This window comes from Podarcis raffonei, chromosome 9 (genome assembly GCF_027172205.1).
Source record: "Podarcis raffonei isolate rPodRaf1 chromosome 9, rPodRaf1.pri, whole genome shotgun sequence".
NCBI lineage: Eukaryota > Metazoa > Chordata > Lepidosauria > Squamata > Lacertidae > Podarcis > Podarcis raffonei.
The window spans coordinates 68,641,638-68,654,830 of record NC_070610.1 but is presented as its reverse complement, the minus strand read 5'-3'; the positions used below and the strand labels follow the sequence as shown (position 1 = coordinate 68,654,830).

The following is a 13,193-nucleotide window of genomic DNA, read 5'->3' as shown; positions in this document are numbered from 1 at the left end:
CCAGAGCCCTTATAGACTCCTTAAGTGGGTTCCCTATTGGTAGGAGAAATAACAGAGGCCAATCAGAGTCAATTGAGAAGCAAAGCGGCTCGTAAGCCTGATCTTTATTCAAGGAACTGTGGCAACAGGGTTCCCACTCATCACACATAGGAGGGAGGAGAACCCTGAACAATGGTGCCCTTATATAGACTTTTGAAATTTCCCACCCTGTAGCCTGAGACCACCCCCCTAAAACATCAAACATAGATCACAGAAGGAGGTGGTCGACAGCAGAGGAGGCAGTCTACAGCAGAAATCCTGTCTGCCAGGATACCTAATAATGGTCACTGATTGCGTTACCTGGGCAGTCTAGCCATTCTTTTATGATGGTTAATACTTTAATACCTGAATCCAGGTCATAGATAAAGGTGAAGGGGCTCTTGACCAATAGGTCTAGTTGTGGCCGACTCTGGGGTTGCGGCGCTCATCTCGCTTTACTGGCTGAGGGAGCCAGCATACAGCTTCCGGGTCATGTGGCCAGCATGACTATGCCGCTTCTGGCGAACCAGAGCAGCGCACAGAAATGCTGTTTTACCTTCCCACCAGAGTGGTACCTATTTATCTACTTGCACTTTGATGTGCTTTCGAACTGCTAGGTTGGCAGGAGCAGGGACCGAGCAACGGGAGCTCACCCCGTTGCAGGGATTCAAACTGCTGACCTTCTGATCAGCAAGCCCTAGGCTCTGTTGTTTAACCCACAGCACCACCCGTGTCCCTGAATCCAGGTCATAGTCCCATCCTAATCATACACAAATACGCCCTTAGCGCAGGATTTGCAAGCAAAAAGACAATGGGAAGGCTCTCCCCATTTGCCTCCCTTACTGCAGAGGAATATTTGAGGAGAGTCAAAATGGCTTCAGGATTGCTTTCCCATACTATGAATATTTATTCTATATTTGAGACCTTAAATTTCTTGTAACAGTGGTTATGTGAGCATGTGTAGAAACTAGCCTCCCGAATAAGGTTAAGATGTACACTAATTTCCCACCCACTTTTGCCTCTGGCTGTGCCCATCCTGGCATGCGGCCCCTGGCAGGTTAACCAGAAAAGAATGTGGCCCAGGTGGAATTCCCCACCCCTGCTGTACTGGAAGAGTCCATCTCAAGTGCTGCCTTGGCAGATGCCCATACAAAGATGGCGGCCTGCCTTTGGCGTGGTGGCCCACAAGTTGAGCTGTTCTCCCCCCATTCCCCACCGATGTGAAATCGTCTTGTTATTTCATGTTATGAAATTCTGACGTGATTCAACGGCTGCCGAAATTAAATAAGCCCCCTTCCTTGGCTTCCGGCTAATTGCTGGAAGGAGGACGTGGTTGGTTCCAGGGGGACCAGACATGACGACCTGCTTCAGACAGGTCACCAGGAAAGGTTAAGACCCGCAATTCTTCAGCCAAATCAGCACAAGAAATTAGTCGAAACCCGAGCCAAATGTCTAAAGTTCACTGGGCTAAACAATGCCGATAATGTAAAAACAGCATCTGTTGTTCTTTGCTGCTTTGGCAGGGAGCGTTTATTTTGTGGGATAATGAGTTCGAAGAGGCGCAAGGAAGTGCTGTGCCTGTCACTCAGGGAAGCTTTTTGATTTTAACGGCGTTTTGATTACTTCTAGCTGAACTAGAGATAAAATCAAGAACCACTGCTGTGTTTGGGTTGGGGGGGTGGGGGAGGAAGCGGAAGCAATTCCGTGGGCTGTAATAGGTTCCCCTTCTGTATCTGAGGTCTGGCCTTCCATTTCAAGTGGTAATCTAATTAAATTATAAATCAGTTTATTTATTTTTTAATAAGGAAACTGGATTCAGGAGCAACGATAATCCTGGCAATTATCAGCTTCCCAAGCAGATGGCTCAATTTTTTGTTCTTAAAGGAGCACCCATCCACCCCTCCTGTTATAATGTTTCAGGCTAAAACCTGATGTCCACATACACGAGGAGTAAGTTGCAGTAAATCCAAGGGCATTTTTCTCCTGAGTAAAAATGCATTGGGTCAAACTCAACATCGTCCTGCCCAATGGCTTTTCCTTTTGTGAGGTTGTGTTCTCAGCAGAAGCTTTACCATTTGAGGAAAATATGTATCTCGAAGAGGACATTTCTTTCTCTTCTTTTACAGTTAAGTTTGCGGGTGGCGCTGTGGGCTAAACCACAGAGCCTAGGACTTGCCAATCAGAAGGTTGCCGGTTCGAATCCCCGCAACGGGGTGAGCTCCTGTTGCTCGGTCCCTGCTCCTGCCAACCTAGCAGTTCGAAAGCACGTCAAAAGTGCAAGTAGATAAATAGGTACCGCTCTGGCGGGAAGGTAAACGGTGTTTCTGTGCACTGTTCTGGTTCACCAGAAAGCAGCTTAGTTATGCTGGCCACATGACCCGGAAGCTGTACGCTGGCTCCCTCGGGCAATAAAGCGAGATGAGCACTGCAACCCCAGAGTCGGCCACGACTGGACCTAATGGTCAGGGGTCCCCTTTACCTTTACCTTTACCTTGCAAGCAAAAGGGCGAAAACGGACGAGACACCCGTAGGGCAGTTAAGGGTTCCCTCAGTGTGATCAGTTCTACCAAACCTTTCCCACTCATATATAAGATAATAATCTGTGGGGTTTAACAATGCAACGCTGAACTCACTTGTCATGTTCGTAAGGGAATACCCATTAGCAAGAAAGAGGCTGCCTTGCTGATGTTCCCAACTTGCACAAAGGCAAAATTGACAGAGGCATCTTCAGTGTAGCATCCAGTTTTAATAATTCTCTCCTCATTGATTGCAAAGGCAGCTGAGCAAAATTAATGCCCCGTGAGACAAAGGATTTGCTCTTCTGGTTGACACAGATCTTGGCAGGAAACAGAGGACCTGCTTCAGTAGCTTCAGACAAGATCGCATCGATACTTTTTCATCCTTTTGTACTAGCCCGGATGGCCAGACATAGATTAGAAAGGAGGAATGACCTTCAGAAGAGACATCTGTTCTATTGGATGTCCCCCACTGTTAATACTCTCTCGGGATCCATCCGTCAAACTAGTGTAGTGTTAGAAATCCCAGAAGTCAGTCTCGCTCTCTCTCTCTGGAGCTTATGTCTAGAAAAAAACTTTGCAAAATCTAGACACCCCCTCCTGTCATCAAATAGCTGAAGGTAGATAGAGAAAGAAAGTGATAAAGAGCAGCAACAATGTTTCTGTATGCTCCAGTGGCATTGCGGCTTTTGGTGCTGCCCGGAGCACACATGCACATGCTGAGCAGGGCATGGAGAGTGAACAGAACCCACCACGCCAGCCTGGTCCTTGCCACCGACACCAGTGGGTGGGGGCATAGCCAGTGGGTGGGGGCATAGCCAGGATTTATGTTGAAGGGGCAGGGTTCATGTTGGATGGGAGGGCAGAACCTCAGTTAAGTATTTACTGTATTTTTCGCTCCATAAGACGCACATTTTTCTTCCTAAAAATTAAGGGGAAATGTTTGTGTGCCTCATGGAGTGAATGCGTGGTCCCTGGAGCCGAATTGCCCAGGGGCGAAAAGCAGATCGTGCTGTTTTTTTTTTTTTTTGAAAGAGGGAAGTGGGTGTTGAAACAAAGCCGCTAATGGGCAAGCGATCGGGGAGGGAGATAAGGGACGCTAGAGATAAAGGAGGCTGCCTGGGAGTGGGGAGGCAACGACAGCAAACTTACAAAGGGGGGAAACAGGAAGACTAAAGTAAAAGAGAGAAATTAGAAGAAAAGGAGGAGCAAAAAACTGCTCCAGCTAAGGAAAAGACCCTAAGGCAAACAAGAGGGAAGGGAGTGTTGAAAGGAAACAGCGGATCAGTGGGATCAGAAGAGAGATAAGGGACTCTAGCAGCCTCTGCAGAGGCTGCCTGGGAGGGGGGAGGTAAAAGCCCATGGATCCCCTGGATTTTTACATTGGATCACCCCAAATTCACCATCAGATCACATAGCATGTCCATGGCCTTCACCAAAAAAATCACGCATCCACTGTTTCCTGGGGCTGCAATGGTGCAAAAATGTGGTTACAAAGCACGGATCCACATGGTTCCTCAGGATTTTTGCATTGGGTCACCCCAAATTCACCATCAGATCCTCCTCCAAAAACTAGGTGAGTCTTATGGTCAGGTGCGTCTTATGGAGCAAAAAATACGGTGTATTGATTTACTTGGCTACGCCCATGGGGCCAGGTGCAGAGGGTTCAGAGAGCCCACCGTGCCTGTTCAGCCATCACCACCAGAGCCAAGTGGGGCTGCAAGGAGGAGTGTGGCCGGCTGACCCGGCCCTTGGTAGGTGAATTCCCCCCTGATGCTGACTGGGCAGCCATTCAGCAATGGGGCTGGGGATGTGGGGCTGGGGATGTGGTGGCAAGTGAATGATTTTGAGGGGGCACAAACCAGGCACCCCCATGCAGGCCTGCCATGGCTGCCACGGTGGCAGCCATGGCAGGCCTGCATGGGGGTGCCTGGTTTGTGCCCCCTCAAAATCATTCACCCAGGGCTAAGCCCCCCCGCCTCCCCCACTATGCCTCTGGTGTGCCCTACAGTCATGTTTGAACTATCTCTTAGGTTGTGCATGTATAGGAGAGTGAGGTTTGGGTGTTGCAGGCTCTGGGAAGGTACCTACTGTGGGAATGTTCGGGGATGCAGGAGAGGATATATTGTTTGATTATAGCCTTTCCAACTTGTGTTAACAAGTTCACAATTTAGCAGAGTAACATTCCCCTTTTTAAACTTACAGCGGATGCGTTTGCTCAGGCTCGCTAAAGCCTCTATAATAACTGTTCGGGTATTTCCCCCTTATTCCCTCATAAAAGATAAGATAAAAGTATAAAAAAAGAGTTTACTCATATTCTGTTCACAATCGGATCCCAGAAGGTAGACTTAGCTCAGAAAAGTAACATACACCTGGAAACTATCTCATAAGGAGACAGTCCCTTTCTCCTCTCTTGGCTGGAAGCCAAGAGAGCATGTTGCTTCTTCGATGCATGTAGTAAAGAGAGAGAGAGAGATGGCTGCCCTGCCCTGTGCTTTTGTTGTTACCTGCACAGGTGAGGCCATGTCCACTCTAGCAAAACAAGGAATGTTGTATATGACTGCTCCCAGTGGACTACATCCCACATTTATACGGCGAGGGAGTTCCACAATTTGGGGGCCACCGAAGAACATGCCTTCTCCTGCTCCATCCCCTGCCCATCTTCTGAAAGTGGCAGAGGCAGCAAGAGGGTCCTCTTTGCCAATCTTAGCACCCAAGGGGGGGGGTCTGTAGGGAAGGGGGCAATCTCTCAGATATGTGGGACCTGAGTTGTTTAAGTTTTAAATGCTAACGTGTGCACCTTGATTTGGTCCTGGAAATGAACTGGCTGCTGGATTTATATGTGATCTCAGTGAAACCCTGGCTAGTAATCTGGTTGCTGCATTTTGGACCAGTTGAAGTTGCCAAATAGTCTTCAAGACCAGCCCCATGTACTAATCTAGTCTGGGAGTTACCAGTTCATGGTGACCGAATCATTTCTGTCCGAATGGGGCTGTAGAGCAGGAGTGGAGAATGTTTTACCAGCCCAAGGGCCACACTGCCTCCTGAGCAATCTTCCAGGGGCCACGTGCTGTTGCTGGGCAGGGAAAGAGACAAAAAGTGGGTGGAGCAAGAGTTCTGGCTCTTACATTACTACACTAGTCTACATTCTAGCTATGCAAATATCAGTGGTTTCTACACAAACACACCCCTCTTTATCCTGAGGGCAAAGGACAAGATGGTGTGGTCCCCATTCCGTGCACAAAATCTAGATTGACTAGTGGTTGACTCTGACTTCAGCACTGGTGATGGAACAGGGTAGCAGAGTCTTCCACCACTAGCACACATTTCTAGCCACTTTCAGCCCCTTAGAACTTGCCGCAAGAACTTGCAACACTCTGCTTCTTGGAAGGGCCAGGCTTGTGGTGAGGCCTGGGGAGAATCACAAGGGCCCAACAGAGAAGCCTGGAGGGCAGCCTCTGAAGTTCTCCACGCCTGAAATGGAGAGTGGGATCCCCAAAGCCAACCAGCTCCAGTCCATTTTTCAACCCTAGAGATTCCATGGGGCATCACAAAATCCATGATCCCCAGATTACTGGGGCAGGGAGCAAAGAGGCGGATTGTCACAGGACAAGACCTCATTGTAATCAGAGAAGGAGAGGAAGGCCATTCAGCTGCTAACCTCTCCATTACTCTTTCCTCCTCTCCCTTAATGAGTAGACCCTTGACATCAGGACCCTCTCCCATCTACCCAGGCCTATTGATGGATGAGACACGCATTTCCGTGCCAAAACAATCCAAACTCCTTTGGGAGGCAATCATGTGGAATTGTGTTCTCAGATTTATAGTGAGCAAGTCAGCAACGCTATCATCTTTCAGCTCCGCTATATTGTTAAGTAGCTACTTAGCTCAATCTCTCTCCTTTTTTGGTGGGGAAGAACAAGAGGAAAAGGGAGCAAAAATGGTTCTTCTTTTCACATGCAACCCATTGCGATGGAAATTTTGAAAGTGCTTCATTAAAACCATTGTCTCCCTTTCTCCCCAGCAAAATGTTAAAAGGAGATGAAAGGTTGTCAGGAAAGTTTTGTTTTTTTAAAAGACTCTCTGAGGGGAAAACCTTTTATTATTTATTTTGTATATTTATATTCCACCTTATCCTCCATTGGGCATAAGGAGGCATATCTGTGTTTCCGCAGCCCGTTAGCCTTACAACAACCTTGTGAGGTGGGCTGTGAGACACTGAACTAGTCCCAGGTCAGCCAGCGAACTTCCTGGGCGCATCTGAATTCATTACAGTCAAATCAGGCCCCCTAAACCAGACCTTTCATATGCACAAGCGAATACCAAATGCCACTGTTTAACAAAAAATATAATTTCTGTCCATGTGCCCATTGTTTCAGACATCAGTTTAAGAGATTGGATAATTCTGGATAACATCACTTTGATCATGGGACTTGGGCATTTTACAGCAATTTCCCACCCACCCCAAGGCCTGCTGGACACCTGATGTGAAATTTTGTAAAGATTTTATGGCCTATATCCATTGATTTTCCCCCAGGATCTTGAACAGAGTGGCCATATGCTCTCTTTTACAGAGGGCATTCCTATTCGAGTAAACCCTCTGCTTAAAGGACTGCCTGGTCCAAGTCTGGTTGAAAGATAAAGAACTCTAAGGCTGAGTAAAGCACAATACACCGTCATGTGATAGACAACAATCCCATGACTGCAATCATGGAGCAGGAATTCTAACAGTTTACCCCTCACAGAGCTACAATTCACAGCACCCATAACAAACCATGGTTCCCAGTATTCTTTGGGGAGAAGTCATGGGCTTTAAGGAAGGAGAGCAGGGAGGTGGTCTTCAACTTGCCCATCACAGGTCACCTGACCACAGTCTTCCCCATTACAGTATTTTATACTGTTGCACGCTCCACCAGGAGCTCCATACACACTGCCCAGTCTTGCACCCCAGGAAGGTCACTGCTAATGCAGCAGTTTGACTTCACCCCCAGAGGCGCACTCCATTGTCTCCTGAGGCAGATGGATGCCAGCAACTCCCAGCAAGAGCCGCATACCACCCATCATGTCTAAATCTGCATCTGTACAATGATTAGCATTTGCAGATTGTATGCAAAACCATGTCCACCCTTTGGGGAAATGCTTAAGTGGCTATCCTAGCCCCATATGAAAGTGGGGCTGGTGTGTACTCTGAGTGGCCAGATGAGATAAGACTAAAAAAAACAACCCAATAGATTTACCAACCCTTTAGATTCAGGGCTTTTTCATCTCAGAGTAGCCTGTGGGATCAGGCCAAAGGCTCATCTGCCTCCATATACGTTTCGCATCTATGGACCAGCCAGAGATGTCTCTGAGATTCTCACTAACAAAGCATGCAGGCAAGAGCACATCCTTTTTTTATTTCCCCCTATGGCTTGCCACTGGGTATATAGAGCCCTGTGGATGGGCTCCAAAAGTACTTATCTTCCATAAACCAAACCTATCTATCTATCTATCTATCTATCTATCTATCTATCTATGACCCCTGACCATTAGGTTCAGTCGTGGCCGACTCTGGGGTTGCGGCGCTCATCTTGCTTTATTGCCCGAGGGAGCCGGCGTGCAGCAGTCATGTGGCCAGCATGACTAAGCCGCTTCTGGCGAACCAGAGCAGCACACGGAAATGCCGTTTACCTTCCCGCCGGAGTGGTACCTATTTATCTACTTGCACTTTGATGTGCTTTCGAACTGCTAGGTTGGCAGGAGCAGGGACCGAGCAACGGGAGCTCACCCCGTTGCGGGGATTCGAACCACCGACCTTCAGGATCGGCAAGTCCCAGGCTCTGTGGTTTAACCCGCAGCACCACCCGCATCCATATATGTGCTTAGCATCTCACTTACAGTTAAGTTGCACATTATTTCACCTCCTGCCCCCATGCATCTTAATAGTTCAAGACATGCAAATAAAATGAATGATTATGTGTCACAATGGCCAGCTCCCCTCCATTAGGGGGGGAAAAAATACTCCAATCCATTGTATTCTCACATAGGGTAAAATTAGCTTTACTGGTGACTTGAAGCATCAATATGGTGGACGTGTGCACTCTATATGCCCTTTACGGTTAGTTAAGTGACTGTTTCTTACCTTGCATTATGCTAGTCATGCAAAAAGAAAAGGCGTTTCTGCAGCCTCATGAGAAATTTCAGGGAGCTAATCAGGAAGTGTGGACAAGAGAGAGTCTAAGGAATAATTTGAAAACGGGGGGAACATGTCTATAGTAATAATAATGATGATGATAAAATAATAGTACTTGCCGGGGCTGATGAGAGTTTTGGCTATGCAACATCTGGAGAGCCAGAGGTTCTCCCCACCCTGTCTAGAGCAATAAAATGGGCTTAAAAGTCAGGTTGTCGTTTATTGGTGTTTAAATCATATTGTGTATTTATGTGCTGTAAGCCACTTTGAGACCTTCAGGCTAAGGTTCGATAAGAAAAATTATAAATATTATATATTATTATTATTTTAAAAATATATATATTAGATTTTCCACAATTATAACAAAAACCACAAAGCAGAATGACACACAAAAACAGAAAAAAAGAAAAATACATCAATGAACAAAAAAAGGGAACAATAAACAGATAAACAATAATTCTTTACAAATCCAACCTTTTAAACATCTTGGTTGACTTCCTCTAGTCCCTCCCTTCTGAGTTTCCTTGTAGTTGAAAGTAGCAGCTTTCCAATATCATTATTAAATTAAAACAATTTCCAATTATAATCCATCTTATTTGCTTTTCTTAATATTCTAAATCCCAATTATTTAAGAAATAATAATTATAGGCCAACACAGGTACAGTGTCAACCCTTTTATAAAGCCAGCATTTGCTGCTATTGTCCTTTCCTCCTTCTAATTCCCTAGGCCAAATTCACAGACGACTGCAAGTTCAGGGAGCGGTTTCAAGAAAACAGCTACAACACGTACGCCTCAGCAGTTTACAGGACTGAGAAGACGGGCAGAGAATGGTACGTGGCCTTGAACAAACGGGGCAAGGCAAAACGAGGGTGCAGCCCCCGGGTGAAACCCCAGCACATCTCGACGCATTTCCTCCCGAGGTTCAGGCAAGCAGAACAGCCGGAACTGGCTTTCACTGTCGCTGTTCCTGAGAAGAAGAAACCACCTGTCACCATCCCAGCAAAGCCAAAGGTCCCGTTGCCGGTGCCTCGGAAGAACTCGCCTCCGGTCAAATATAGACTCAAGTTTCGCTTTGGATAGTAATGGCCCAACTCTCTTCCACTGAGGAATGTTGTTTTCTTTCTTTCTCAGGAGCGGTTGCTGCTTGTATGCGACACCACAGGGCAGAATAGCGGATGGGATTCTGCTCTGCATTTCACTGCGCCGGGAGGTCCTTCTGGAAAGAGTCGTGTTCGTTTGGGTCCCTAGCGCCCGAGTTTAATTCACTTTTTTTCCAGTAGCTACAAATGAAGTGGAATTCTCCAAGTGCTCAAAGGCGTAGGGCGCCAAAGATGAGCGGAAAGGTTGTTTGGGCACGGGTGGGGTGGGGACGCCTTAATTTTCAGTCTCATCTCTCTGCTTTCCAACTGCTGAGCATGGATTGTGCTTAAAACGGCTGTTCAAAACTGGCAGGCACTATTGCTGCAGAAATGTGTTTTCCTGCCTCGGCAGGGATTGGACTATATGGCCTTCAAGGTCCTTCCCAAATCTATGGTTCTGTGACTGCTGCAAGATGTGAAAGATTACCTCATATGTTGAGTCTATTTTTTTCTTCAAATTCCTGATAATTGTTTTCTTACTGTGATCTTTTCCTGTGAGAAGGGGGAGGAAATTGCTCGTGTCCTTTCCATGCCCCCCCAATCACTTTTTTCTGCACTTTTAAGATTTCCCCATCCCCGACATACCTCAGACAAACAGAAGGTGGAGTCACCCAACTGGTTTATCTCATGATTTTGATTTTAAAGACGCCATTAACTTTGGAACCCAGCAGGGGGGAAATAGTGGCACAGCAAATTTGAAATAGTGATGCAATAAAACAAAAAAATGAAAAGGTTCTATATGAACCCACAAGGCCAAAGCATGTGGTTTTAACATTTGCACGGTGTTTTGTATACACCTGTTCTCTCCTGGAAGTCCTCTGTAGCGGAGTAACCATGAATTTTTTTAGATGAAAGCAAAATTTAAAACCAAATTGGAGTGTTCCTCTTCAGTCAGAACAGCCAATGAATTTCAAGGGAAGCCAAGACAGTTGGCTAGCAACATTTCATGAATGGGGTGAGATTGTTCATTACTACTTCATATGCACCATGGGCTCCTGCTCTTCCAGATTACCATTTTGTTATTAAGCATTCATCCTGATTTGCTCAGCCAGTGGACATAGGTCTTCCTGTTAGTCATTCATTCATCCCAAACCTTTCAGTGTTCCCCCCCCATCACTTTCCTAACAGCAAAAAGTCATTTTGCAAAAAAGTGGGTATCTTGTGCCAGGATAACAGAGGGTCCGGCCCGGCCCACTGATGAGGCAGGGTGAGGCATTTGCCTCAGGCAGCAGAAGTCTAAGATATATTGTTTAATAATATCCTTCCCAACTTGTGTTAGCAAGTTCTATAATTTAGTAGAGTAACATTCCCTTTTTAAACTTACACAGCGGATAAGTTGCTTTAGCCTCTAAAATCAATTTCCTGGTAATTCCCCTTTATTCCCTCCTAAAAAGAATAGACATGACACAGTCTTGTATAAAAGGTATAAAATAGTTTACGCATACATCCCAGAAGGCAGACTTAAGGTACAAAATATATACACTTGGAATCTATCCCATAAGGAGATAGTTCCTTTGTCGTCTCTTGGCATCTCAGGCTAAGGAGATGTTGCTTCTTCAAGGAATGGAGTCAGAGAGAGATATGGCTGCTTGCGCTGTACTATTTTGTTACCTGCACAGGTAAGGCAACACCCACCTCTAGTCACATGTAGAGGAAGTTTGTCCCAGCCCAGGAGGAAACAGGAAGTTTATTTACTGGCTGGACAAACATCCCTCTCTAGGACTGTTGTATTTGACTGCTGTGTGTTTCACATCCCACAATAGAGGCACCAGAAGTGGGGCACCAGCACACCCCAGCTTTGTGGGGGTTGGACCCTCACAATTGTATGACCCCCCCCCTTTCACCTCAAGCGCTGAAATGGGACAAAGCACCCTTGCAAAGGACTTTGGTCTGCTTTAATTGTCCAAACCTAAATTTCCAGTATGCACACGAAACCTTAACCCTTTCTGCAAAAGAATCTGGAGGAGACCTGAATGAATTGGTTGCTGTTGCTTTGGTTTGATACCATATTTCCTCAGATCACCTGATTGGAAAACCTCATTGTTCCTGGTAGGTCAGATGATCAGCGATATACTGTGCTCCAAATAAACATATGCTCACGACATCCTCACACCTTTCACCATCCTGGAGAAAAGAGTGGAACGCTGAGGCTCCACATTGTGTTGAAATTTGTTCCCAGAAAGTAATGAGTGGACAATGTCATAGATTCCCCCTCCCAAATAAATATGTACAACTTTCCTAAAAGAGGACAGGCCAGCCATTGCTCCCCAAAGTTCCCCATGCATATATATGTGAGCCCAGGGGAATTTTGGGCAGTGCTCATAATGTGAAGAGGGTAGAAACACTGTTGTGTGACTCCATCCTTACTTCTGTGTTGTTGTTATTGTGTTGTTTTATTTTAATTTTTTTAAAAAAACAAGGATTGATTCCACTCTTTGTAGAATTTAGTTCGTGTTTCTTTTTCTCCCCTAAAGAAAATAACAGTAGCTACCTTTGGATTCCATGCTATCGCACAGATTTCTGTCTGTCCAGATCTTTTGCTCTCTGTCTTTATTCTCCCCCTCCCCACCCTACAGAGAGGCAAATGAGGGGATCAAGATTGAGGAAGGAAAGCTCTTCCGTTCCAAATGACCCTAATTCCATTCCCCCTCCCGCTGTTCCTTGGACAGCTGGAAGGACACGTCTTATTCTGTCCATCAACCTCATCGCTTCAATGTCTGCGTTTAAAATACCTCTGCCATGAGCCTCTGGAATTCCTGCTATTATAGGTCCAAAGAGACTAAGCTGCTTTAGAGGAGAGAGATGGAGGGAGGCGAGACCCACCCCAAAGGTGGATCAGATAACAACCGCTGCTGTCTCCTCCTCTTAACAAGTGTTTTACTCAGCGTGAAAAACACCCCCCTGAGACTCCTTTTCCGAAGGTGAATAGTCCTTGTTGCTCTTCCTGCTCTCCTCGTGACTATTTAAAGGCTGCTCATGTGTCACATAGGATCAGACCACCTCTGAAGATACATTGGGCTGCTCTTGACACCCAGACAGATCGAACACACACACACATACACAAAGAACCGTGTGTTAACATACGGGTGATTTATTGCTGCGGCTTCAACTTTAAGCTGAGAACCATCTCTGTAAAATAGGGATTTCCCCCCGCCCAGTGAGACTGACTCATAACGATCTGGTCACAGTTTCTTCGTTTGCCTGATCAAGGACTGTATACAAGCATGCACTTTGGCAAAGAAGGATAAAACTTGATGCAGCAGTACGAAATCAGTTCTGCAGGAAGACAATCTGCGTTATGTGACATGCATACATTATGCAAATCTCTCCCCACTTCACATGGTTTA

The 13,193-nt window shown here is 46.2% G+C and overlaps 1 protein-coding gene across 2 annotated transcripts in view; it reads left to right on the top strand.

The window, feature by feature from the left end:
* FGF5 (fibroblast growth factor 5) overlaps positions 1–11,082 on the top strand; it is a 35,309-nt gene extending 24,227 nt beyond the window's left edge. The window contains exon 3 of one of the 2 annotated variants that reach the window (XM_053404316.1): positions 9,434–11,082. In XM_053404316.1, coding sequence (XP_053260291.1) covers positions 9,434–9,787 — 354 coding nt within the window. In that variant the 3' untranslated portion in view covers positions 9,788–11,082. The remainder of the gene's footprint in view (positions 1–9,433) is intronic. The other variant, XM_053404317.1, reaches the window with a different exon arrangement.
* The last annotated feature ends 2,111 nt before the right edge of the window (positions 11,083–13,193 follow it).